General features: G+C 45.2%; 1 protein-coding gene across 1 annotated transcript in view; it reads left to right on the top strand.

The window, feature by feature from the left end:
- The window catches only part of Dock2 (dedicator of cytokinesis 2), a 403875-nt gene that overhangs the window by 332995 nt on the left and 44507 nt on the right, over nt 1-26373 (top strand). The window contains exons 30-33 of the mRNA XM_055604610.1: nt 1417-1495; nt 7432-7532; nt 7624-7682; nt 18938-19086. Of these exons, the coding sequence (XP_055460585.1) occupies nt 1417-1495; nt 7432-7532; nt 7624-7682; nt 18938-19086 (388 nt within the window). The remainder of the gene's footprint in view (nt 1-1416; nt 1496-7431; nt 7533-7623; nt 7683-18937; nt 19087-26373) is intronic.

Here is a 26373-nt window from a genome sequence, read left to right as displayed (position 1 = left end):
AAGGAGCACACTTTGGGGTCATGGCCTCTAAGTCGGTTATGCTCTAAAACAGAAGTTTGGCTACAGGGAGACAGCTAAGACATCAAGTGTAGTAAGAAGTGCAGCCCAGAGAGAGAGAAAGTGGGCAGTGGCCTATTGCATACAAGAAGGACCTTTAAGGTTATGTTTAAAGAAGTGAAAACTTCGGGTATTTTCAACCTGCATCCCTGGGCCTCGTGTGTCCCAGGATAGCTCCAAATGTGGTCCAACACACACAGAGGACAAAAATTACATCACAATGTCCAGAGGTTGGATGGGACACCCTCTAGTCTACACCAGGAAAGCAGAATTTTGACTTACAAGAACTGGGACAGGCTGAAAAATGAAAACATGTCACTCACCGCTAAGGAAGTAGCCTGAATCACAGGGTAAGACTGAAAAATGAGCATAGGAAGGAAGGTCGGGGCCAAGGCATGAAGGGCATTGAATGTAAAGAGAGCACAGCTTGTCCATGGGCAGAGAGAACCGTAAAGTCAGGAATGGCCATGGTTGGGCTACTCCTGAAAATGGCAGGATGAGAGAAGATGAGCTGTAGAAACAGTTAGTTTTTTTTTTTTGGGGGGGGGCGGCAGTGGAGCACTGGGAAAGAGGAAGAGAGCAAGGTGGTCAGGGAGACATGGAGGGTATACGCTTCAACAGCCGGTACCAAATGTGAAATGCAGATGATGTTTGGCCAGCACTGGGTCTTGGATGAAAGACTAGAAACAAGATGCCTGAAGGAAGTGCAGGGTGCAGGGAAGTGTGATCACAGCAACGTGGTCTATTATGGGAGAAAGAAAAAAAGGCTGAGAAACCACAAAATGGCCCATCAATAAGAAACTGATTAAATAAACTGTGATACATCCATAGAGAGGAATGCTCTTTGGTGATTAAAAAGGATGACGTGTGGCTGCACACTCATTGGCATGAAAGGAGTACACAATTTATTATTGGGGAAAACAGGCAGGCTATGAAACCGCATTCAGCGTGTAATGCCATTTATCAAAATGACGTCCTTAAAATACCACTCGCACAGACACTTCTAAGGAGACCCCTGAAATGGTGCTCTCCCACATGTTGATGGGAGCCTTCTCTAGATGAGAGGATCCCATGGAATGTTTGGCTCTTGTTGGGGGAAGGGAATGCTCTTTGTATAATCTCTGGATGGCATGGATTGTTCAGCCATAGGCTTCTAATAGTTTGACTGTAAGACAATACCCATTCCTAAAAAGTCAAACAGACAGTTCTTGAATTCTAGCAAGGCAACGGCAGCCCCTGTGTCGGCCTGCATTAGTCCACATCTGATGATCAACCTCACCCTGGGGGAATATGGGGAGATACGAGTCTGCTGGGAAGAGAAGAGAGAGGATACTCGGGTAACCTTGCTTCCTCTTGCAGGGTCTTCCTGAGAGCCATCAACAAGTTTGCAGAAACCATGAACCAGAAGTTCCTAGAACACACAAGTTTTGAGTTCCAGGTGAGTGTGAGGTGTTGGAGCTGCCAGGGCCTCCCTTGAACCACGGGGCTGATTGCTCCCTCCCCCACCATCACCACATGCCAGCCCACAGAAGCCCACAGGTGTTGCTGAAGACATGCATAGGGTTGTGGGGGCAGGGAAGAGAAGTCCAGGAGCTTTAACTGGGGCACATATGCAAATGTGACCTCCCGAAATGGAGCCTTCCATTTTCTCACTGTTGAGCAGGCGCCACCTTTCAAAATCTGTAACATTTTCTTACTGTTTTGTTCCCACTGGCGCCGAGGAACAGCCAGTCATAGACACTAAAGTATGATTTACAATAAAGCTTTCAAGTACATCTCTATGACTTCCCAATTTCTCCAAAAGCCATTTTGGTGTGTGTGCTCAGCCAAGACTCGGGGCCTCTGAGACATTCAGGGGATGAGGAGTATGTCCCCGGGGTAAGTAGAGTGATGTCCCTGCTCAGACCCACAAAGAACATGCTCTTCAAAGCCAGATGGGGAAGTCTGTATTGCTGCCCATGGCTGCAGGGGTGAGAGAGAAGAACCCCACCCCACCCTGAGAAGCCCCCTGCAGGGGAGTCTTCAACCCTTAGAGCCTCTGGTAGCAGACACTAAGGGAACAGAAATCACCTAGCGCAGTAACCCAGGGCCATGCTGTTACTACCTGCCTGTCTGAGATGCTGAGTTTCCACCAGACTGGCCTTGCGCTCAGCGGCTCAGGCAAGGATGTCATTCTACCTGAGTGATACATCTGCAAAATGCCAACTGCCCTCCCACTTCAGGGGGCTCTCCCAGGCCAGGAGCATGCTGGGAACTCTTACCAGTCAGCTGCTGTCGAAATAGTTCCTCTTTACAGAGCGTACCCTGTCTGAGTCCTCTCTAAAGTTTGTCCAGTGAGCCTGTGGTCATGAGGCCACCACATCTGGGCCTCTTGATGTTTCTTTTAGCACTAAATGTCATGAGATTTAGATCATTACTCTTGCCTTTCTGTTTGCATATATGTTTTCTTTCCTTCTTCTGATGAAACATGTCTACCCAAGAGTGTTCACAGTCACTCTGTGCTCTGTACCTGGTGTGAAGTTGTGTCCCTTGGGAAAGGTGACACCTGCGCTGAGACCTGGGAAGATGGGTTGAGGTATCTTTGCTGGGCTGAGAGGATAAAGGTCATCTTGGAGCAAGGCTCTTGATTTCTCCTACGTCCTCGCGTTCAGACCAGTGAACCAAAGCGCACAATGTTGATGCTAAACAGAGTAGCTGCCATTTTTCCATAGTTTAAATGCCAACTCATGAGAAAAAAATCACTTTAAGGGCCATTCAGCTGCCCTGCAAGTTTGATGCTGCTGCTAGTTAGCCTCTGTTCTGAAGGAACAGGAATGAATAAGACCTAAAAGCCATGGGTGGAGGGCCTGAAGTCAACACCTTGATTAATGGTTTTGGGAATAGAAACTGCAGTGGCTAATACAATATCCCCTGTGGAACCATGGCCACACTCTTGGTTCAGGGTGTCATTATAGCCTTAGGTGAGGGTTGCTCTCCAGGTGACGTATCTTTCACGGGGCAACCAAGCATGCCACTTTGGCTGTTTAAGATCAAGAGAAAGGTTTCATTTCCCTTAGAGTGTAGCACAGCTGCCCACAGGCCCCACTTACAGGCCTGTGCAGAGAAGTGGCTATTGCCACTGTGTTTGAGGAGGCAGCATGGGACCATATACCTGGGGGCCAGAGAAGCAGTATGTGACCATACAAAGGCCAGCTGGTTTGTTGTGTTCCCTTGGTGTCAGCAATTCCAGCCTCGGAACCTGCTGGTCTGGCTGTCACTCTCATCTGTGGACTTAGAGAGATATTCTCCCAAGACAGGATCAGCTCTAGTCCTCTGTGCCACTCTTTTAGGTTTCAGAAAACTTTCCCGAAAGAAAAATCTATATGCGGAATACACCAAAGAAACGGACGTGCCATATGTGAAACTCATGAATTGTGTGGTTTTTTTAAGCGAAGTACTTCACTTCTCTGTGCCTCCGTTTCTTCCGTGTTAAATGAAGATGCCATTAGTGGCTATCTCTTTAAACAGCTGTAAGGGTTAAGTGAATTGATGCATTCACTTAAGTGATGTAACGCACTTAGGAGGGCGCTGGTAACATAGAGCCATTTAATAAACGTTCCCTTGTTAGCATCATTTTGATGATGATGGTGATGATGGTGATGATGATGATACTGGTAGTGGGAGGGTGATGCCAATGGTGGTAGCAGAGGCAGTGGCAGTGACCTTTAAAACATAAGAGCTAGGAACTCAAGTCAGTTCTTGACAAGCAAGCCAGCAAGGAAGCAGCTTTTTGATCACCGCAACATAGCCCGAAGCTGTCACGCCCACAGTATTCTGTAAACTATGGAAAGGAGCTGGGAGCACAGAATCAAATGATTCTATTCTAATGAGGCTTCCACAGATATTTAGTGAAAAGTACCCAAAAACTGGGTCATTTTTCAATTTTCTCTTTGTTCCCTCATCCTTTCCTCCCCCTTTCAAGAATGGATGTGTTCTCTGTACTCTGCCTGGAACACCCTCCTCTCCTTCTTGTGGGCTCATGTATTATGCATGTGATGCCAGCAGGAGCAGCCTCTGTCCAGAACAGGAGCAGGGGAAAGGAGATTAGCCCTAACCTCTCCTCTGAATGGTGGTTTTGTGATTCAAAGGGCAAAAAGACAACAGCTCCATGGGTGCCACTCCATAGGAGCCAAGGCCTGGAGATGTCGGTCAGTAGCCACAAAGCTACAGCCAGGAAGGATGAAAACCTCTGGTGTCCTACTGACTGTCCTATGCAATCAGTAGCACAGTCTAGTCTTAAAGTGACTAGAAGAGAGACTTTGACCACAAAGAATAGATGAATGTTTAGGTGATGGATACGCTAATTGGCCCAGGGGTATAGATGTATCTAAACTCCCCAGTGGAGCCTGCATACTTATACCATGATGATGTGGTAATTTAATTCAAAGCTTTTCAAAGTGACAGAGCTCAGGAGCGAGATCAACTTGGTTCCCAATGCCACCTTCACCAGTGGTCTTCAGTTTTTTTGTTTTGTTTTGTTTTTTAATGTCTAAATGTGGATAAAACCACAAAGTTTGTCCCTTCTCACAGGGATGTGATTTTTATCGTGTTTAGATTATGTGTTTGCATGTGTCTTTCTGCATAGGTATATGTGTGTGTGGTACCCACAGAGGCCAGAAGAGGGCATCAGATCCTCTGGAGCTGGAGTTACAGCCTGTTGTATGTTGTCATATGAATGCTGGGAACTGAACCCAGATCCTCTGCAAGAGTAGCCAGTGCACTTAACCACTGAGGCATCTCTCCAGCTCTTTGGGGTTGGGGGAGGGGGAGTTCATTAGAATACACATCATGTGTGTCTATTCACTGTGAAGTCATTCCTTAAATACTGCTGTGGCACAGCTAGGTCAGACACACTACTAAACATCATACACATAAAGGTGATCAAGAAGATGAAGTCTTTGTCCCTATGATCTTTCCATTCAGTAGTAAAGATAGAAAGTAAATTCCTTGGTTTAAAATATGTCATGAATGCTGTGAACAGGGAGTAATGGGGATGGATGCCAGCAGATCTGCTTTAGTGTGCATTTCTGGGTAAGGATTTTGTAGAAACTGATATCTAAACGTGTGTTGTAAGAGTACATGGGAGTTTGCTGGGGCAGAATTTCCTCATTTAGTCCTTATAACTACACCCTTTGGGGCCCATTATTCTCATTTTCCAGATGAAGGAGCAGAGGAGACTCAGACAGGTAGGATAGCATGCTCCTGGCAGTGGAGATGGGAATTAGATTATAACCCTGGAAAGCATCCTGACAGTATCCACAGAAACAAACAGAAAATAGCTATACCTGTCTCTCTCCTGTGGCTCTGTGAGTCCAGCCCTAGGAATGTACAACATAGACAGAGGTTCTCACATGGAAAGAGGTTCAAACAAGGGGAGAAGACAATGCCACTGACAGACAAAGAGAAGTGGGACCAAGCTATGTCTCTATAAAGAGGTTAAATGTCTATTATATGTCTATAAATGTAAAGCTGAAATAACCCTAATAGTAGCATACCATGCATCAATAAAAGAGAATGCGGAAGCTATGTATTGCTACTGGGGAATCACGATATAGATGGGTAAAGAAAAAAAAGCAGAATACAGCAGACTGGCTTTTTTAAAAAAATGTGCATGTTTTTATTTATTTATACAGCACAGCTCTCTGAGGGAATACCAAGACACTGGTGCCATTTTCTTCTGAGGAATTAGGTTATGGTTTAAGATGGGATAGGAAAATAATATTTTATTATTGAAACTTCTGTTGTCATCCAACTTCTAAAACCGTATGGATATTACTTTCATGGCTTCTTTGATTAATTTAAAATAACTACCTCTTCAGTATGTCCCGTAGGGCTGTATAGCCCTGTGTGACACGACTAGTCCTTAGGGTTTCCTGATTTGAAATAAAGCTGTGCAGCTCATAAGAAATGGGGTCCCAGGCCTGCTGTTCTCTGAAATTGGACCCCTAGGCCTACGGAAGGTATGGCATTAACAGTCACGACCATGGCGGTGGTGGCTATCTGTAGCCTGTGGTGGGTGGACTTGAGTGGAAGGTGACTGACTTCATGGCAGGGTGGTCCCCCTTGCTGCTTGGGTCTGTCCTTTTGCCACACAGTGTACAAAAACTTAGCAAGTCCAGCCTGTGGTGTCTTCAAACACTTTCCCTTGAGCGTTTAAGTTGATAGACTCTGCTTTGGTATTTGGATATCAAAAAGAAAACAATGAGACCTGCCGGTATTTTGAAGCGCTTCCTGCGGTTCGTGCCCTATGAACACATTGTCTCATGTCACCTTTACTGCAGCCCACTGCAGTGAGCACCGGATCACCCCAACTTTGCAGATAAGTTTTCTGAGGTTTATTAATACCCATGCTGGACCTTCATCTTTCAGGCCTGTGGCCCATATCAATATTGTCATCACCATGCTCATCCGTCTGAGTACTTTCCATATGTACATGCTGAATGAATATTTGTTCTGCTCTGTCACATTACCAGCTAGGGGAGCGGATTCCAGCAGTGTCTTAGTGTCTTTCACAGTCAGCAGCAGATCACACATACACACACACACACACACACACACACATACACATACACACACATACACATCTGCAAAACTTACGGAAGTTGAGACCATGGAAACCGCTGAAGAGGGGGTTCTAGCCTTACACTCTCACCCTGAGAGGTTTTTTGGTATACATATCTCTGGGCTTTACGCCCCACTCCCTTAAGGTGTGATTCTGCACATCTGGGCAGGGACAGAGCGATTAGTGCTTCTAATGAATTTCCAAGCAATGCTGCTGCTGATCTCAGAACCAGGCTTTAAGATCAGTGAACAGAAAGGAAGGCAAATGCAAAATGCTTTAAGACAGAACGGACTGTAGGCTGGCTCCTGCGAGCTATCAGGTAGATCGGGGAGGGTGCCCATGAGGCTCTGACTTCCTGGACAGCCTTATCTTTCACACACCTATAATTGCAAAGCAGGAACCAGCTCAACTGCCCGTTGGGCTGAATTATTTGTCTTTAAAAAAGAAAGAAAGTAAGAAACAACAAAAAGAACAACAGAAGCACAAGAATTTCAACGACAGCAACAGGAATTCAGCTCTAAAATTCTCCTTGACCTCCATTGTCAGGGAGGGAGAGGCATGGCCAGGGTATAGAGAAAAATCACCCATTGTCCTTGCTTTGGCCAGGATGTTAATTTCGGAGTCTATGCCAGTTAGAAAATTGCAGAGCACACAATTAAACTGGCCTTGCCTCTGTCTTCTGCTGTCTTTATAAATTATTCACGTTCCCCAGCATTTACTATGCCTCCCCTCTCTCAGACCCTCTCTGTGACTGCTCTCTTCTTCTCTTACAGCTGTGGAACAACTATTTTCATCTGGCAGTTGCTTTTATCACCCAAGACTCTCTGCAGCTGGAGCAGTTCACGCACGCTAAGTACAACAAAATCCTGAATAAGTAGGTTGCTTTCTTGGATTTTTCTGAGAGGGAGGAGCTTCATGAGAGGCTCTGGAATGGGGTTTAAAGCAGGCGTTTTTGCTCCTTCCAGGTACGGAGACATGAGACGGCTCATTGGCTTCTCCATCCGTGATATGTGGTACAAGCTGGGTAAGTAGACACCCGTGCCTGGAAAGAGGCATCTGCAGGTGTCCAGCACCTTCCTGAAGACCAGCCCCACCCTGTCCTTCCCAGCATACGTGACTCTGCTTCTGTGTGATGCCCCCAAAGGCCTATGAAGTGAAACAGGAATTTATGAGAGGGAGGAGGAGGAGATAGGGCTGCTGTGGGAAACTGTTCTCACGCATCCAAGAAATGCTTGCTGCTGATTGGCGGTAGCTAGTCTACATCCTGCTTCTTGAGTGATGTGGTCCATACAAGAATTTTGAACCTCACAGAGTTGGAGAATGGATTCTCTGGAAATGACTCCAGAAGCTGCCCCTGTCACAGTAAGCTACAAGGATGGCTTGTGGCTAATGGTGAAGGGAGGGATGGCGATGGTGGCATAGGAACCTTTATTGACGTTCTGAGTGCGGTCTGGATAAAAGAGATGCTATCGAAAACTTCATATCACACCCTTTACAACCACCCCTCCTTTCTCTTACTGACCAGGAAACTCAAAAGGGAAGTTGCTTACAGACAATTAGACATCACAGAGTTCAGACAATTAGACATCACAGAGTGTATTTTTCATTCCATGAGGACAGGAGAAAGAAATCTAGCTTATAGACAAAATTCTGGATAAAAGATGGATACATGGGTGAATGGATGTCCATGAAGAATGAGGACTTCTGTCGCTGACATTTGGCTTTCTTCTTGACTACCTGGTGTCCAATTGCTCCTCTCCAGGCTTTTTTAGCTATTGGCTTTTTTTCATTAGAGGCATTTATAAGGGGGTTTGTCTCTCCTGGGTTTAATCTTAATGAACATCCTAGACTGTGCTTCCTACTTTCCCAGAAGTCTTCATATCTGCTGGTCCTTGTCAGAGTTTCTGGATAGCGTTTAGATTAGGGTCCGTTCCCTGCAAGGGGAGGGTACAATACAGAGGATAGATCACCAGTCTGATTTTTGTGGTTGTTGGTGACATCAGAGTCCAGCTAAGAGCATATAGCTGATGACAGGGAGGCCATGAGTTGGCTCACAAAGTCTAAAGCAGAGCAAAGGACCTAGGCCCAAAACAGACTGCCACAGCTCTGCCTGGGACCTTGCCCAGTCATGTACAAGCAAGCTTCAAGCAAGGGAATTTAACATCCCTTGCCCTAAGTAAAGGAAATAACATCTCTCCCAAGGCGCATGTGAATGAAGGTCCTAAGAGCAAAGACCAGGGCAAATGTAGCTGTGGTGGTCGGCACACTCCTGTCAGAATTGTTATTCCTATTCTTGCGCTTGCGCAACAAGGTGGAACCTCGTTGTGCTGTGCTGTACCCCATTGCCATCAAAACTCAGTCCAGCGTACACCACTAAAGCCCAAAGAATGGGGTCCAAGCAGTGAGACAGTGAAGTAGGTAGGGCTGCATAGGTAACCCACACAGAGTCAATAGTGCAGGTTCTGCCAACATGTGGAGTAGGAAACCTTTGGTTTTCCTAAGTATTTCCCCAGGGCCACTCTGGGAAACTGGATCATCTCTCTGGGCCCTATTCTCTAAGATGCTGGTGACACACTCCCAAGCTATAACTATCAACACCTCTTCAGATATTATTATGACCCGTCCCCTTGGGAATATCTTTTTATCGTGTCCTTTTTTTTCCCCCCCTGACTGCTTTGAATAAGGAAAGGGCTATCAGAAATTACCTTCTCTCCCTCGCCATTTGTGTCAGTCAGCTTTTTGTAACTATGACCAGAATAGCCAAGAGAACAACTTTGAAAATTCCTAATTTGACAGGTGGTTTCAGAGGCCTCAGTCCACCAGCCTTAACTCTGTGAACTGAAAGCTAGTGGTGAGGTGGATCATCATGAGGCTCACCTCATGGTGGAAAAAAAAAAGTGTGTTGGGGGTGATGAAGCATAGCCCCACCCCCACCGCACAATGACATATAGCCCATAGACCTACTTTTCCCAGCCAGGCCCTGCCTCTTAAAGTCTTCATCTCCTCCAGGAAATAATTGGCACCAGGCACCAGCTATAACCCAAGCCTTTAATAGAGGAGCCTGTGCAGGACATTGTGTGTGCAAATGCTAACACCATTGTTTTGCAATAAAGCAAAAAAAAAAAAAAGACATAATGTACATGTAGACACATGAAGACACGATGTTGGTGTAGACACATGTAAGAGCAAAGTGCCGCAGACATGCTCCAGCAGAAAGCAACAGCCCGTGGCTGCAGCACTCCAGCTGCTTGCTATCTGCCTGGAATATAAGCCCATCACCACCACGTCTTTGGATTTTTTTTTCCAAAGAAGCCAAAAACAAACAAACAAACAAACAAATAAACCAAGCAACAACAACAACAAAAACCCCTAGATCTTTCAAGACATTTTACAGTGTGTGAATATCAATGATGATTAACTGAATGTTTTTAAAATATTGCATGCTCCCAGTGAAAGAATGGCCCTCTGGCTTGCTCACTTTATTTCTCCCAACAGAGACTAGCTGAAGCTGTGGTGCATCTCTGTTCCCAGCGCCACACCCCAGGCTCTGACAGAATCATAGAACTAGGAGCTCTGCTTCATTTGTCCTGAGCGCCTCCACACAGCCTGCTCTCCTCTGAGCATCCTTCACTGTGTTGTTTTGCCCGTGGAAGATTTTATTTTGATATAGATTATGTTTTGGCAGGGAGTCTTGTACTCCCAATTATGCTGATGAATGAAAAGCTGTTACCAAATATTCCACCTGCTTAGAATCACAGAACATCGGAGCTGGAAAGAAGAGCCATTTAGAGATCATATTGTCCGGCATTTTTTTTCCAAGCATTTATTTTTAGCTGAGGGCTCATAAAAGAGAAGAATTCATGCTCAATAAGTAAATGGGATAGAAGCAGAAATGTTATAATTAAAGTATCAGGGGGCGCAGAGCCCATTATAAATGGCTTTCTGACTCCTGGGGCAGACCCCTGAGGATCACTGGAAGAGGGATTTATATGATCCAGCCCACATTTTACCAGTGAGGACACTGAGGCTCGGGGAGGAGAAAAGTTCTCCTACCCAGCCAGCTAGTGGACCAGAGGTAGAAACCAAACAAACGTGCTGGCAGAAGCGCTTGCTCAGACACATCACAGACCTCTTGGCTGCTCAAGATTCCTGCAGAATGAATTAACACAATGAAAAGACCTGTCATCTGGAGGTTGCAGGACAAGAGCCATTGATTGTGACTGCCCTTCAGGATGGCGTTTGCTGAGAGAGCAAGGAGTTTCTAAAAAGCAATTGTAAGAACAGAGAGAGCCAGTCCACCCGAAGTGTCAAAGGGGGCTAGATGTGGCCTCTGGCACTGTCATCTGAATGCTGTATTCCCGTATTACCCTGCTAGAGATCTGGTCCTAGAAAACACCACTGTACTGGCCTTCCTGAGATGGCCCCTTGTTCAGACAAATGATATTTACTTCAGGAAACAAAAATCAAAAGAAACTTTACCAAAAGAGCCACCTGTCCCCTCTTGGTGAGACATCAGAGGGAAGAGAAAGGATATTAGTCTCAAGGGGTTTCTCTGGCATGTGCGCGCACACACACACACACACACACACACACACACACACACTAGGCTTCCAATCATTAGTAACATGGCCACCTTCTTCTTCCTTGTATCTTACAGGAATAAAGGCTGAAACTTGAGGCATGGAGGATGAGTGGCTGCTTCATTGACATCCTGTCCTGTTGTTCTGTGGGATTCTGGTGTTATCACACTAATGAGTTTAGCTTGATAATCCACACCAGGACCAAACTCCAAGTTCATTAGGGACCAATGTAGTGAGACCACTACACAGCTAATGATGGACTTTAAAGGGTGGCTTGCTGACTGGCTGATTGCCCATGTGGTAGCTCTGGTAGCTCTTCTCCTTCTCAAACCTCCTAGCTGACTGGATCCTGATAATGTTTTTGTTTTTTAGGATTGCAATTCGCTCAGCTAACAATGTCTTGCCATAGATAGATGGTCAGGTGACCTCGATCTGTCACATGAAAAAAAAATCATCAGAAACACCCTTGTGTGTATTCAGACAAGTATTTCTTCAAAAAGAGAAGGGGGTGGAGGAAAGGGAGAGGGACAAGAGAGTAGACTCAGAAAGCAGAGCACATCATTATTTTGCCCTTCTTTCTTTCTGGAAGATGACATGATGGCTGGAGAGGCAGCAATTATCTTGATGCCTTGAGAACAACACTAAGGATAGAAATGGCTCTAAGCTCCATCTTCTCAGATTCACAACTTCAAGCTGATCAGCTTCTGAGTTTTACTTAAGGAAGAAAATGAAAGCTTTGTCGTAGCCTTGGTGGCCAGATTTCCATTACAACTAATTTGGCTCTTCGGTTTTATAGGTCATAGAGCTATGGTAGATCAGGAGAAGCAGAAAGATCAACACCAAAGGTCAACAAGAAAGAGTTCCTTGAGCTGCAATTAGAAAAATTTGTCTTTGGATCCCAGGTCTAATGTTCTTATGAATAATCTTTTTTTCCAAACAGTTTATAGTTTCCAGTGATGTGAAATAGCCAACTGTGTTTTTCAAAGACTACAGATAATGAGTACATCATCATGCGTGTTGGTATTTGAAACTGTGCTTTATTGCCAGCAGCAATCATGAGACTCAGCATCAGTATCGTCTTCTCATTAGGAAAGTCTGCCGCATCCATGTGATTATAGAGATCTAATTGCAAGGCTTGTCTCAGGCTTGATGGTTATTTAATATTCATTCTAATGGGAAGAGTCTAGGCTTGTGTGTGCTCACACTTACATGTATGTTAGTCTGGGAGAGAAGGCATGCAATGAGAGTTCTTGATGCAAGAAACTACATATTGTTAGGAGCCCAGCCATTTAAGGGCTCCTGCAATTTGTGTTTAGGGGTCCTGAACTAATGGCAATGGTATAGCATTCTAGCACTGGCTTTCTGCTTGGCACTGGGCAATGCTCATTTTGCTAAAATGACTCTGCCTTTAACCTTCCCATACTTCTTTAGATTAACGTTGAGATGGTGTGTTAACAGTCATCATGGGAAAGAAAGACAGTGGCATCTTGGTCACATGTGTGGGACTACCACTTCTGGAAAGCCCATAAGAACAACTGGGCTGTTTCTTCTTATACATCTCCCAAGGAGCCAAGCATTATTCTAAGTTCCAGAAAAAGTGGGAGAGTTGAAGGGAAATAAGGCACAATTAATACCCTATAAGGAAAAAAAAACTGTCTAGATAGGGAAATTTGGAATATTGCTTTTTAAAGTGAAATGATATGGTACAGAGCCCATGAGGGAAATACATCCTAAAATACATCAGAGACTGAGTGGTCCTCGTCATGACTGAAGCCAAGATGCAGCAAGGCAAATATTCCAAGATAGTAGACTAAGCAAACATGCTTACCAGGGTTGGATGATAGGCTTCCCAGAATAAGAAAGAATGGGATTAAAAAAAAACCACCCATCCATACACCTATGCACATAAAATATTGAGCACCGTAGTGAGCAGAAAAACTGGAACTGTGGACCACGATACCTTAAACAGTAAAGAATACATGTATTAGGATCAAATTTAGGATTCTTGTAGTAAGGGTATCTTGGGTTATTCAGATGGGCCGAATACAATTACAAGGTCCTTATATATGAAGAGAGAGCAGGAGAATGAGAACCAGAAAGATGTGAGGAAGGTCCATGGCCACGTAAGAATGCAGGTGGGAGGAATCAAAGGGGGCTCTAAGAGCCTGAAGTGGGAATGAAATTGATTCTTCCTTGGACTTCTGACTTCAGTCATGTGTGTTCATACCTTGCTCTTTTAGTACAGTGAAACCCATTTTAGATTTTTGATCTCCTGTAGTATGAGATAATTAATGTGTTTGAAGTCATCAGTTGGTGGTGATTTATGACACCAATAACGGAAATCCAGTTCAAGCACCTTCTAAAGGTCATGTGAATGATGTTAAAACTGAAAACATGCTAGCAATGCAGGCCTTCATTGACTCACACAATACCACTGAGAAGTTGAATATTGATTGCTTGATTATAATTTTGTAATTAATGTCTGTAAAGATGAAATAATTGTAGAAAAGAAACTCAGGGCACACAGAGAGTTTATAAGGATCCTACAGAGTGTGTGAGCCATTGATTACCCCAACAGGAAAGAGCCAAAATCTCTTCCTTCTATAGACCTGTCCTGTCAAAATAGAATGTAGGCCATGTATCTTATTTTAAACACTCTAGTATCTACATTAACAGATTATTTAAAAGCTCTGGGCATGGTGGTCCTTGTGTATTATACTAGTACTTGGGAGATGGTGACAGGAGAATTGGGAATTCAGTTTAATCTTTAGCTCCATTGGGAGCTCATGGCCAACATGGGCTATAGGAGACCCTGTGCTAAAAGACAAAGAAAGGGAGATAATTAAAATAAGCAAAGAATTAATTTTAACCACATAGATGTGTTTTGTAATGGGGCTATATCCCAATAAGCTCATCATAAGTTGAAAATATTGTAAGTGGAAAATGCATTACAACCCCCTTACCCAGCTTAATAACCCAGCATACTGGAGTATGGCTCCAGCATATGGCACATTGCTTGCTTTTCTCATAGTGCTGAGGCTGCTGGGAGCCACAGCTATCTGCATCTGCCTGACATCGAGAGAGGACTGGATTTCAGAAAAAAAAAAAAAAATCAGAGCTGAATCTCTGTTTTTATTTAACTTCACATTACAACATTTTATGGCTTTAATGGATGATCAGAATAAAAGATTTTTAAGGTTTAAAAAACATTTGTTCTTGGGTAGATTTTTGCATGCTCAGAATACGTTTAACTTTGAACAGCCATACCGCAAACGTTCAAAAGACACATGGTTCACAGCATCTATATTGAACCTTAGGGCTGTAAAGAATCACCTGGTGTGTTTATTCTTCGGGCGCATTTGCTCAGAGTGGGGAGTGAAGCTGACACCAAAGTGTGAAAGCTCAAGAGAGAAGAGGCAGGGTGCACTGGAGAAGCAATAGACCTGCTATGGAGGGAAGTCAGGTGCTAGGCATGGGTAGGGCATGAAGGGGCCCCCAAATGGCCTGCAGAACGTGGTACTTTGCACACATCTGTGAGGGTGGGCTAGATAGCATCCAGTGAACCTGAGAACAGTAAGGACGATTGTGAGTGTCATAGCAGTGAAGGAAAGTTCACCCTGATCCTTTCCCTAGTTAGTTCTTTGCAATAAAAGTAAATTAAAGTTTAAAACAGAAGACTGAATGGTCTGTAAGTACCCAGAAAAGGGCCAGTGGCTTTCCCATAGTGGAATGTTATTGTTTTATTCTGCTCTTTCTAGAACCCCACATAGTGCTGAGCCTAAACAATCCTCCCTCATCACACATCACCATCTTTAATTATCGTCCATAATGCTGAAGTTCCCTCAGGCACCAGACCCTGAAAAGCCCCATGCTTCTGTGTTTCTATCACCCTTTTAACCTTCTACCATTTTGGAGGACTGAAGAAGTTGAGTCACATGCACAGTACCCCTGATATGCACAGTACCACAGACCCTGGAGTAGACAGGATGAGACCTTCCTGGGAGTATGCGCCTCAGAGACTCCACAGGCCTGTGGGAAACAGGAGCAGGCATCTTCCAGTGCTGACAGGATGGTTTTTCCAAGCTGATATTGGAAGAATGGATGGCCATGCTCACTCTTCTCCCATTGAACAGAGTGATGTTTTCTTTATTTGTAAGTCCCTAGGAAGTCTAGCAGACTCTGAAATCCAAAAAGGGCATAACTTTCCCTTATTGTTGACCATGTCAGGGGCTGTGGCAGCATGGAATGCACCCTACAGTCCTGCCCCTTCCGTCCTGTGTCAGCCTGATGGGACCAGCAACCTGCCCAGCTTCCCTCAGACAGATTCCCACAGATTTCTTATCTTCTTTTCCTTGCTCATCCTCCTAGTGACCCCAGATCCTCAGTGTTCAATTGTCAGTCTCCCCTGAGGGCATGATGAGTAGTGACACTGAGTGATGAGCAGCTCAGGTAGGAACACACAGGGCCCCTACACCCACACACCTAGGCTTTCCCCAATCTCTCATTAACAATAGGACCCTTCCAGCACCTTGAACTGGCACATCTGGGCATAGCTTGCTGGCTCACTGCCATTTTCTAATTGCTGTCTCTTCCCAGTGACACCCAGCATCTATTATATAAAAAACCCTCAAACCAATTCCTTTCCTCTTTTTCCTTCCCTCGTATAGCACCAGGTGTGTTTCTTGAATGAGAATTCTTTTTTTTTTCCAAATGTGTTTCCATTCAGTTAGCTACAAATGTGTTCTTTCTGTGAGTTTGTGTACTTATGTATATAGATACAAATCCATGCACTTATTTGGTTATTTAAACAAAAATGCCAATGTGCTAAGTTTTTGTTTATTTGTTTGTTATGATTTTTTGAGAGAGAGTTCCTTTCTGTAGCCCTCATTGCCCTGGAACTAGCTCTGTAGACCAGGCTGGCCTTGAGCTCATAGAGGCCTGCCTGTCTCTGCCTCCTGAGTACTAGGATTAAAGGATAAAGGAATAAAAATTTCTTTTGTATGTGCCATTGCAATCACTGTGATTTTAAAGATCAGCATCTCTCTTTCTCCTCTTTCCTCGGTCTCTCAAATATCTCAACAGACTACAGAGAAAACAGGTCAAAAGTATTTAAAAATCTCTATTCCACAGCATGTCCAGTCTTTATTTTAAAGTATTTTAAATATATCCCTCACGCTGGCACCCTCTGGTCTTCTGCAGCCTTTGTGGCTTTAGCAGCATCCCCATCCGTGGTGCTTTATCTGACAGTTCTAATTTACCTTCTGCTTATTATTGCACTCAACTTTAAAATTTAAAACCCGCCCGTTGTTTGAAAAATATCTTGAAGGACAAAGTTAGAAACCTAGAAACCAGGTTGGCAAAGGAAGAGTCTTCTTTTTGTCTATTTGGACTAAAATGAGCAGTTGGGGTTCAAGTTTAATCCAAATGTCTTCTGTGATGGGGCCGATGATCCAGAAGAGCATTTCTGTGCCTGAATTCCTCGTTTACTTCTCATAGCTACAGGTTTTCCTTGGTTGATGCCTCTTTGCCATGGATCTGGTGGATCTCATTAAGCCTAGCTTAGGCTGAATGAGAACTGATTTTCAATGACCTTTTCTCTTAGCTCCTTTTTCCACTCCAATCAGAAGGAGCCATGCCAGGCTGCATACTGTGCCACTTGGGAGTTTCTGTATCCTCGGGAGCCCTCTATATCAGGTCTAGCCTGACAGTGGTGGAAACCAGGCAGGCTCCTGGGCTGTAGAGTTCAACAGGAAGAAGGGGCCAGTACTGATGATATACTCATGGTGCCAGCTTCAAGGGTGGCATTGCTGGGATTTGTCTCTCCGTCCGTGGAAACTCTGCAGTTCTAGGTGCTAGTCTTCATTCTTCACCTCTGTGATGTCTGGTGCTTGTGTTCTGCAGCGCATACTAAGCTCTGTTCAACAGGCTACTCTTTGTGGTGTATTCTGTGAAAACAGCATGGTGGCAATAGTTAATGCTCTGTGACATGTGTCATATGCCATTCAGTGACCTGGCAGCTTGCTAAGTAATGGCTCTTTTATGAGACAGAAAAAAACTGCAATGGGGATGGAAGGAGAGAGGGAAAGAGGGAAGGAGGCAGAGAGAGAGAGAGAGAATATAAATGTGTGCACACATACACAGCCTGGCACACATATGGAGGCCCAAGGACTACCTTGGGTATTTGTCCCTTTCCTCTACCTTGCTTGAGATGGATCTCTTGCTTATTTTCTCATTGTTTGCAGCGAGCTGGCTGCTCTGCTAGCTTCTGGGATTCTCTTCTTTTGTCCTCCCATCATCCCATAGGATTGCTGAGATTATATATGCTTGTGCTCTCTGTCCATAGGTTCTAGGGACTCAAACTCAGGTCCTCAGGCTTGAGCAGTAGGCCCTTTTGCCCACTGGTGATCTTCTCAGCCCATGATTCATTTGTTCTCAAAACAGCCTTCTGACATGAATACTATTGATACCTTAAGTTGTAGGTGAGGGCGTCGAGGCCCCCAGAGGTGAGACAGACTTTCTCAACATTGCGCATTCACTTGTTAGGGTTCCATCTGGAACTTCAGGCAGTCTGGCTCCAGAATCAGCGCTCTTAGGTGTTTTGTCCTTGCTGAGGTGGGGCTGATTCTGCCTGTTCCTGTGCCAAGCACACACAGACATAATTTCACATGTCTCCTCAAGAACTGGATTTGCTCAGCCCTTTGTGAGACACACATCCACACCAAATAACTGGTGACTGAAAGAGCCAGGCAAAGCATTTTCCTCACCAGACATACACTAGTCTGTTCTCTCTCAGTGTCACCAAAACAATGAGAACAGATTCAGGTCTCTGCCCTCGTGGAGCTCAGTAAGGGAAGCAGATTTCAACAAACAAGTCTATGAGCAAAGACATTTCAAGGTTGGGTGAGAGGCAGGGAAGGGGTTCAGAAAAGGTATCTGTCTAGCCAGAGTGGAGAGTGAGATACAGAGGGGCACCTGTCTCCCTGTGCCTGGGCTAAGATGGGAGCCATCCAGGGGGAAAATAAGTGATGATACAGAAGATCTGGGAAGCAGTCAGGGAAAATATCCTTGAGTCTGGCTTTGGAGCAACAGAAGCAAGGCAAACCTGTGGCACTGGAACCAAACTAGTGCAGCTGAACCGCAGACAGAAGGGAATGCCCTGTGATGAGGCGGAAGGCACCAGAAACCGAGCTTTGTCCACCCTAAAGTGCTGCTTTAAATCCCACCTCCCCACCCAAGCTGCTCTACAGCCTCTTAGCAGAGAGAATTGCTTTTGTTGTTTCAAAAAGCCATTGTTAGAGCCACTTTATCCAGACCTTGGAAGCATGGCTCACGATGCAGATGGATTTAATTCTAAACATGCCCGCACACCCAACCCTATCACTTCTTTTCAATTAGGGTTGTGTTTTGCAGAGGCATGATGCCCTCACACACACTGACGCTCTCACCACATCCTATCGCTATCAGCCTTCATACAATATCAGCCTTTGTAAGGGGGCTTATTTGGGGTGACACATGCTCCTCTCTCAGCAAGCTAACCAATACATAATGCTCAAAGCTGCCTGGCTCCTGGAAAACAACGATAGAAAAGTTAACTACCATTTTGACTCCCTTCCTCCTTTCTTCCTCTCTGCAGCTTTCAGGATCAGGACCTGTCCATCATGGAATCGTTTCATGTGCCCCTGTCCCTCTTCTCTTGCAGGCCAGAACAAAATCTGCTTCATCCCAGGCATGGTGGGACCTATCTTAGAGATGACACTTATTCCTGAGGCTGAGCTCAGGAAAGCCACCATTCCCATCTTCTTCGACATGATGCTGTGTGAATATCAAAGGAGCGGGGCTTTCAAAAAGGTAAAAAAAAAAAAAAGGATGCCGGAATTTGACACCAGCATCCCTAATCCTCAGTCCATGTTCCCCTAACGATAGCCTCATTTCATCTGCCTGTGCTTCAATCAGAGGCTTCAATAGGTCAGGGACATTATTTGTGTGTCCAAAATGAGCTGGCAGATCATATCTGGTCAGTATTCTATCACGGTTTCTGCTTCAGGCTAATATGAAAAATGCATTTTCTTGTTCTGTTGTTAGTCCATTCCTTCCCAAGATATGGGAATCTTACTTCCAGATCCAGTGACTGCTTCTGCCATATCATGCTTGCTCCCAACTTTGCCTGGCACGTCATCTTCCTGAATGACTTTGAAAAAGCCCTATTAGCCAAATGTCACATTCACATTGTACTTCAAAGTGGATAACAAATGTAGTTAGAGGCCTGTCAGTCAAGAGGCACTTGGGTGTACGTCAGGAACCCAGGGCTTCCTTTAGCACATCATCCAGAACCATTGTAAAATGCAGTAATTCTTGTCCAAGTATTTGTCATTAGAAATCAGGTCTCCTAATGAATGGGGATAGGATGGTTATCAACGCCGACTCATTCTAGAAGTTTGGTAGGGATAGAAAATGTTCATTCTCATAGCAGGTGTCTGCACCATTTAGTCACTTCCTTTTTTAGGAAGGTTGGTCAAAAAATCACAGAGAGGCTGCCTGAGCATCTCCCTTGCATTCTGATCACTTTTTAGGAGCCCTGCCCCCTCAACTAGTTGGAACTCTTGTTCTTCACCTTCACCCAGTGTCTCTGCCCCTTGCTTCAAACCCCATCCTGCCACCAAATAATCTTCTTTGAAAGACTTGAATTGGATATATAGAGGTCCTTGATTTTTCTGATCCAAAAAATTGAAGTAAAGATTCACAGAGATGGCCAAGCACCAGAGAAACAATTCTAAAACCCCTACCTTCCCTACCAAGATATGGCTGAAAATATATTTGAATAGAAACTATAACAGAAGGGAGTCTTTGATGGTTGTTAGGAGCGCAGATGGAGAAAGGAACCCCACTTGATTACCTGGGTTGGATCAACCTGGAAGTGGCAGCCCAGAATGAGTACCTGAAGTCAAATTAGGATCAACTGCCACTGAAGGGAAAATGAGTCTATGAAGCATGGGGGAACACCTGAAGGAACATGACATTAGGTGAAAAGCCATTCTTCTTCCCTTCAGAGCAGCACCTCTCATCAGCCAACACCTTAGAAGAGGTCCTGAACACAGATATGCAGAGGAAACACCCCTGTACCTGATGGCATGCAGCGTGCTAAACAAGATCTGGTGACTGTCTTTTTGAGACCTCATTGTAAGCGCGCCCCCCAATTGCTTCTTTTCTCTGCTCCCTTATCATAAGGGACAGAACAATCAGGCTGACTAATGGGGCAGGTGCCCTTGTGAAAACTAGCCAGAATGTTTGATAGGGGGCTCAGCTTAGAGAGGAGCTGGCTGAGGTGCATGGCTTTGGGCTCAGCGCAAGTGGCTGAGAAAGCTGTCCTCTGCAAAGAGGACAGGCAAGGCCCCGAGGAGCCCCCAAGTAGCCATGATAGCCAAAAGAAAAGCGGAATCAGGTTGGAGTCTAGAATGTAAGAGATCTTCTGTGCAAACCAGCCTAAGTACATCATTCTTAAACAGTCTGAGAGAAGAGGACCCTGTGCCCCTCGTAGAGAACCCAGAATTCCCGAAGGACTAGGAGAGTTGAGAGGAATAGAAGACCAGGCCTTTGCTCTCCATATTAGGCTTTTGGGCCTAGAACCAAGTATCCAGCCTTTCTGTGGGCTCTTTCCTCTGCTTAATTGCCAGAAGAGATCCTAGATAGCTAAGGCTTACTATTTGGGAATAGCTCTGCTGCTCCCTGGAGCCATGATTCATCTGCAGAAACCAAGATGGGCTCAAGGGGGTTATAATGGGCTGAATGAGAGTGAGGATGAGCTAGACACCGAGTACCTCAGTCTGCTGGAGGACAGGGGATGGAGGAGAGGAAAACCCAGGAGAAGTCTCTCTCTCCATCATGTAATTCTTTGTTCGCCTCAAGACCAGATTGTCTTGTTTCCACCTCTCGCCCAAGTCCTATGTTCCATAGGCAAATGACAGGTACAGTTGATGTCCTCTTTATAAGGCCAGTCTTCCCTCCACACCATTTCAAAACTCTGTCATTGCTTAGGACAGGATGCCCTCCTCCATGGCGTACTCAGCGAGTCTTTTGTTGGAGAGGAGATGTGAATAAGAGGGGCCTAAGGTTGGCCACACCATGGCTGCTGTGGCAGGGGGTGCTATTCCCCTATAGGATAAAACAAAACAAAACAGACAAACAAAAAAACACCTCGTTGTGTCTTGGCAGTGAGGTACAGCCATAGCACTCATCTGTTGTGATGACTTGTTGTAAGCCTGTCTCTACACTGTATCAGGAGTGTCTATGGGCCAAAGCTTATCCCTCAGCACAAAACTAGCAACCTATAAGTACCAGGCACTTGCAGATGTCAAGTCCTCCATCCAACCATACTTTATGAAAAGAACCTCAGCGTTGGGAAGGGCATTCCGGTGCATTTCAACAATAATCTTGTTTTGGCAATGTAACCAAAGGCAAGAGAAAAAGAATGTTCCAAGGAGACAGTTCTAGAAGTTAGAGAATGCCAGTCATTGCTTAAGTGACCCCCTCATGGTGGTGGAAAGGTTAGCTGCCTTTTAGGACGCTTCTCTGTGGAAGAAGAAAATAAAGGCTGCCTGGAAGATCGTGGTAGGAAGGCGGGACCCTGAGAGAGAAACTCCGGAGTGGCCATCTAAGATGAAGATCATACAGTGGGATTGTATCCCAGTTGGGCTGGGGGCTGAGCCCCTAAAAAATAGGGGAGACTCAAGAGTCCAGATAGACTCTAGCTAAGAAGAATGTAGCCTTTGATAACGGTATCTATTTAGCACCATGTTTGCACACAACAGGAGCTCAATCATTGCTGAGTGAATTAGTAGATCAAAGCGTCAGTTCAACAGGTTCTGTTGAGTCTGAGTCTTGGCATGGAGTAGGTATGGGATGCCAATGGTTCAGACCATGAATATAAGGATGATAACACATACATGTGTTCTGAGCAGCTCTTGTGCTTTGCAGCCCGAGAGACTGACTCTCTAGAATCTGAATGAGTTTGGGTCTCTCCAGTTCTGTCTCCTCACTTATCAGATGAATATTATACCATCACAGGCTACCAACGTGTGCTCTTGGGGGAATGCATGGGGTCAGGTAGAGACCAGATCAAGAAAAGGCTACCCTGTTTGTGATCAAAGGAGTCCAAAAGATGACAGACAGCTTCATCCTTGCTATCCCTCTGCCAATCAGGCGTGTCCCCATTAAAATCAGCACCAAACGTATGAGGAAACCGTAGTGGTTCCTAAACCTCAGCTTTCATCAGAAAACATTCCATGGAACATGATAATAAACAGCTGGGATACTGGACAGCAGCTAGGAGAGGCAGGAGAAGTGTGGAAGAAAGCCTGGCAAGCTAGAAGAAAAGGTCCTTTCTGGAAGCTTGGGGTTCACACCCTTGGTTTGAATTAGTTCTCAAGACTCACATGAAATCTGCGAATGTAACTTATTCCCTAGCAATCCACACCTGGTAGAGATGGGGTGAGGAAATGACAAAGGGATATAGCTGTAAAGGTGGGGGATGAAGATGGAATTAATTTGGGTGAGACAGACTGCATTCTATTTGCCCCATAATGACAGTGTCCAGGGAAGAGTTAGAGCCCTACCTCAAGTTCAGCCAGCCTTTCCTACCCAGGACAAGCCTTTGCTTCAGTGTCCACATTTATAAAGCCGGGGCACTGTTCATCTCCCTTGTCTACCAGATTATATGAGATTTTAATGTCAGTGACAAGGACAGAGACACAAAGATGTCTATGGTAGTCACTGTGAGCACTTGCTGAGAATCCACTGTGCCCCAAGCACCAGGCTTAGCCTCAAACACATGATTTCCCAGTAATGTCTTACACTGCTACCAAGAGGTAGGTGCTGTTTCCAACCCACATCTAATGGATAAAAAAGAGTGACATCAGAAAGATTAGCTAACTTATCTATAACCTCATGACCAGGAAAAAAAAATGTCAAAGCATGACTCAAGCAATTCTTTTGCTGCCAAAGCCCGTAGCTATAGGCAACACTGACTATGGCACAGGATGTGTCTGTCAGAGACCTCAACTCTCCTACTCATCCCAGAAAGACTCAGGAGATGTGTGCCATCTCTGGCTCTGCCCCCTCCCTGGAACCCTGCAATTTCCCTCCCGACAGGCTCTTTTGTGACCCCGCGACAAGTGCTTATTTAGCCCATCGGCTGCTCTGTTCAAAAGAGCAGTTCATCTCACCAGGAGGAATGGTGCCAGCATTTCCCAGAGAACCACTCAGACAACAACAACAAAAATGCTGTTTCTCGCCCAGGGCCACTTTCCAGTAGCATTCGGCAGCAATAACGGCAGCATTACTGGTGATAGCAGGGCGAACTTGCTCAGCGCATGTGAGCTTATACATGGCTGCAGTGCTTTACATGGAAACCTCCTCTCCTCCTTACAACAGTGTGATGCCGTGGCTGCTGCTGTGATGCTCTTTGCACTGACGAGAGACTGACAAACTGCAGCCACCTTGACACTTGTTTTGTAAATACTGCTTTACAGTGGGGTGGCTGCCATACCAGCGCTTCTGTGCTGTTTACAGCTGTTTTTGCACAGCAGAGCTGAGCAGTTGTGACAGAGACCATCCTGTCTGTAGGGGCTAACATTTATCCACTGGCCCATTACAGAGATTCTTTGCCAGAGGGTCTTTGGCAGCTCATGGTATAGCTTAGTTAACAGAGCATTAGCAAGTCCCTCAAGTTCTTCGCATGGAGGGGAATAGAGAAAGGACCCAGCACCTATGTGTTTGTACTTGTTGTGCCACCACGGCCAAAGTCCCTGATAGAAACAAATTAAGACTGGGAAGATTTATTCCAGCTCATGGATTCTGAAGGTTCCTGACCATCATGGGAGGGCAAGAATGGCAACTCACTTAAAGGTGGCTGGTGTTTCGCAGAGGCTGTTCACATCACAGTAGGCCAGGAAGAAGAGCATGATGGGAAAAAAAGGCCTGTTCAACGCTCAAAGGCTCATATCTAGTTACTTGCTTCTACCAGCTCTGCCCACCTCCATAAGGTTCCATAGCCTCCCAAAACAGCACCACCCATTGGGAACCAAATATTCAACACCAGAACCCAAAGGCCCAGACACGGAGACTGTTTTTATATTTATCATCATTGGGCTTATTTCTTTATGTTCTTAGTACAAAAGACATCTCTAACTATCACATCCTCCAGCTCCTGACACTGGAAAAATAATTCATACAGACAAGAATGCCTGCAAGATGCATCTTGTAAGAGACACGATTTATTTGCAGGCTGGCAGCCCATCTCCTCCAGACAGCCCCCACCATATCCCCTTTTCCCTTTCTTCCCTTCTTTCCTTTATAACAGGCGAATGGGAAAGGCTTCAGGCAAGGCTAAAATCAGGAGCTGGCTGGCTGGTTGGCTGGCTGGCTGGCTGGCTGGCTGGCTTACTTCCTCCCTCCCTTTCTCCCTCTCTTCCTCCCCCCCCCTTTCCCTTCCTCGAAGTGCCTGCTCCAGCTGTACTGCTTTCCTATATTCAGCATTCTCACTTCCACAGCTTTGTTCACACCATTTCCCCCGGGGACTGCCCTTCCCTTCGTATTTATCACAACCCTGTGCCTGCCTTTATCTCTTTCAGAAAATGGTCACCAAACTCTGGCAATTTATAGAAAACCCCTTTGTGCTTGTGCTAAATCAGCAGGAGTTTCCTGGTCCTTTCTGTTGACTCTGAGCACCCTCGGTGGGAGAACAGTGGAATCATATGAGTTGTATTCAGGGAAATGTTGACTCTGTCCCCTGCCTTTTTATCACCTCAGGATCTTGACTCCGTGCATAGGGATGACCTTCCATAGGGCTACCACCATCCATCTGAGGCCAGACACAGCCCCTGCTTCATCTGTAATAACAACTGACACTTACTGGAGGCTGTGCCAAGCCAGGGCTGGCTGCTCATCATACTTCATTGCATTCAAAGGTGGCTCTTGACTTTCCAGGCCTCATGGGGGTAGTATGAGGACTGAGCATGAAGAGCTGCATTAGAGGCCAAGTAACCCTGATGCCTCCTTAGATCTCAGAGGCCTTTGAGAAGGTCCCCCTTCCTCCATACAGGTATCAGTTTCATTGGGAGCAGTAAGTAGGCCAGGTGGACTGAATGCTTGGATGCATTCTTCAGGATATGTATCAAGACAATGCAAACTGTTTTGAGTTACAGTCTTGTAGAAAAGTCAGAGTAACATGCTTTAAGAAGGGTATATTGAATAAGCCACGATTCCCGCAGGGCAAAATGCTTCTTGACATTGGCACAAGGGAGAAAACATTCTCTGATTTCAATGCAACAAGATTTTCACAAGTATCCAAAAACCACAGAAGGATCCTGGATTTCTGGTTACTAATCTGATCTCTGACTTTTGCTACAGTTACTAGTCTTGAATCCCATGAGATCTGCCATTTTTTATAGCTTAATTATATTTCCCAGCAATATTCTCATTGCATATAACAAAACTTCACTTTAAGCTGACATACACACACACACACACACACACACACACACAGAGAGAGAGAGAGAGAGAGAGAGAGAGAGAAAGAAAGAGAACCAGCCAATTATATACATACATATCAATTCATACATATCAACTCATGAAAACGGAAAAGCTTCCAGGGACTCAGAGTGGCATCAGGTCTGTGTTTTGACCCCTCCTCTCTGGTTCCCTATATGGAGTGTGCTTCCAAGCAGACATTCATTAGTGTCATCATTAGCTGTCTCAGGCTTGTAACATTCCTCTTCCGGGTTGAGCATTAAGACTCTTGTTGCCAAGAATTCCAACAAAGTCTCAGGTTAGACTCACTGAATCAGCCTTGGTCTTTATGATTCTTGGGATGTGAGTGTTGGAATACACTGACTAGGAGCTAGGTCTGTGCCCACATTTGGCACGAAGGAGATGTTTGAACCCACGGACTAAGATTACATCTAATATGACCACTAGACTGTGGGTAAAGGAATGCAGGACTAACATAGTAGCTGTCTAACACAATGTACCATTGATGCAGGGCCCTGTCACCTGACTCTGTGCATGCTTAGGATTCCCTTCCCCTTTCACCTTCCTGCAGAACTTCTATTTTACCTTGGAGAGCAAGCTCAAATGAAATAG

Source organism: Psammomys obesus, unplaced genomic scaffold, assembly GCF_907164565.1.
Source record: "Psammomys obesus unplaced genomic scaffold, mPsaObe1.curated_primary_1811, whole genome shotgun sequence".
NCBI classification, from domain to species: Eukaryota; Metazoa; Chordata; class Mammalia; order Rodentia; family Muridae; genus Psammomys; species Psammomys obesus.
This window is presented reverse-complemented; position numbering and strand designations above follow the sequence as displayed.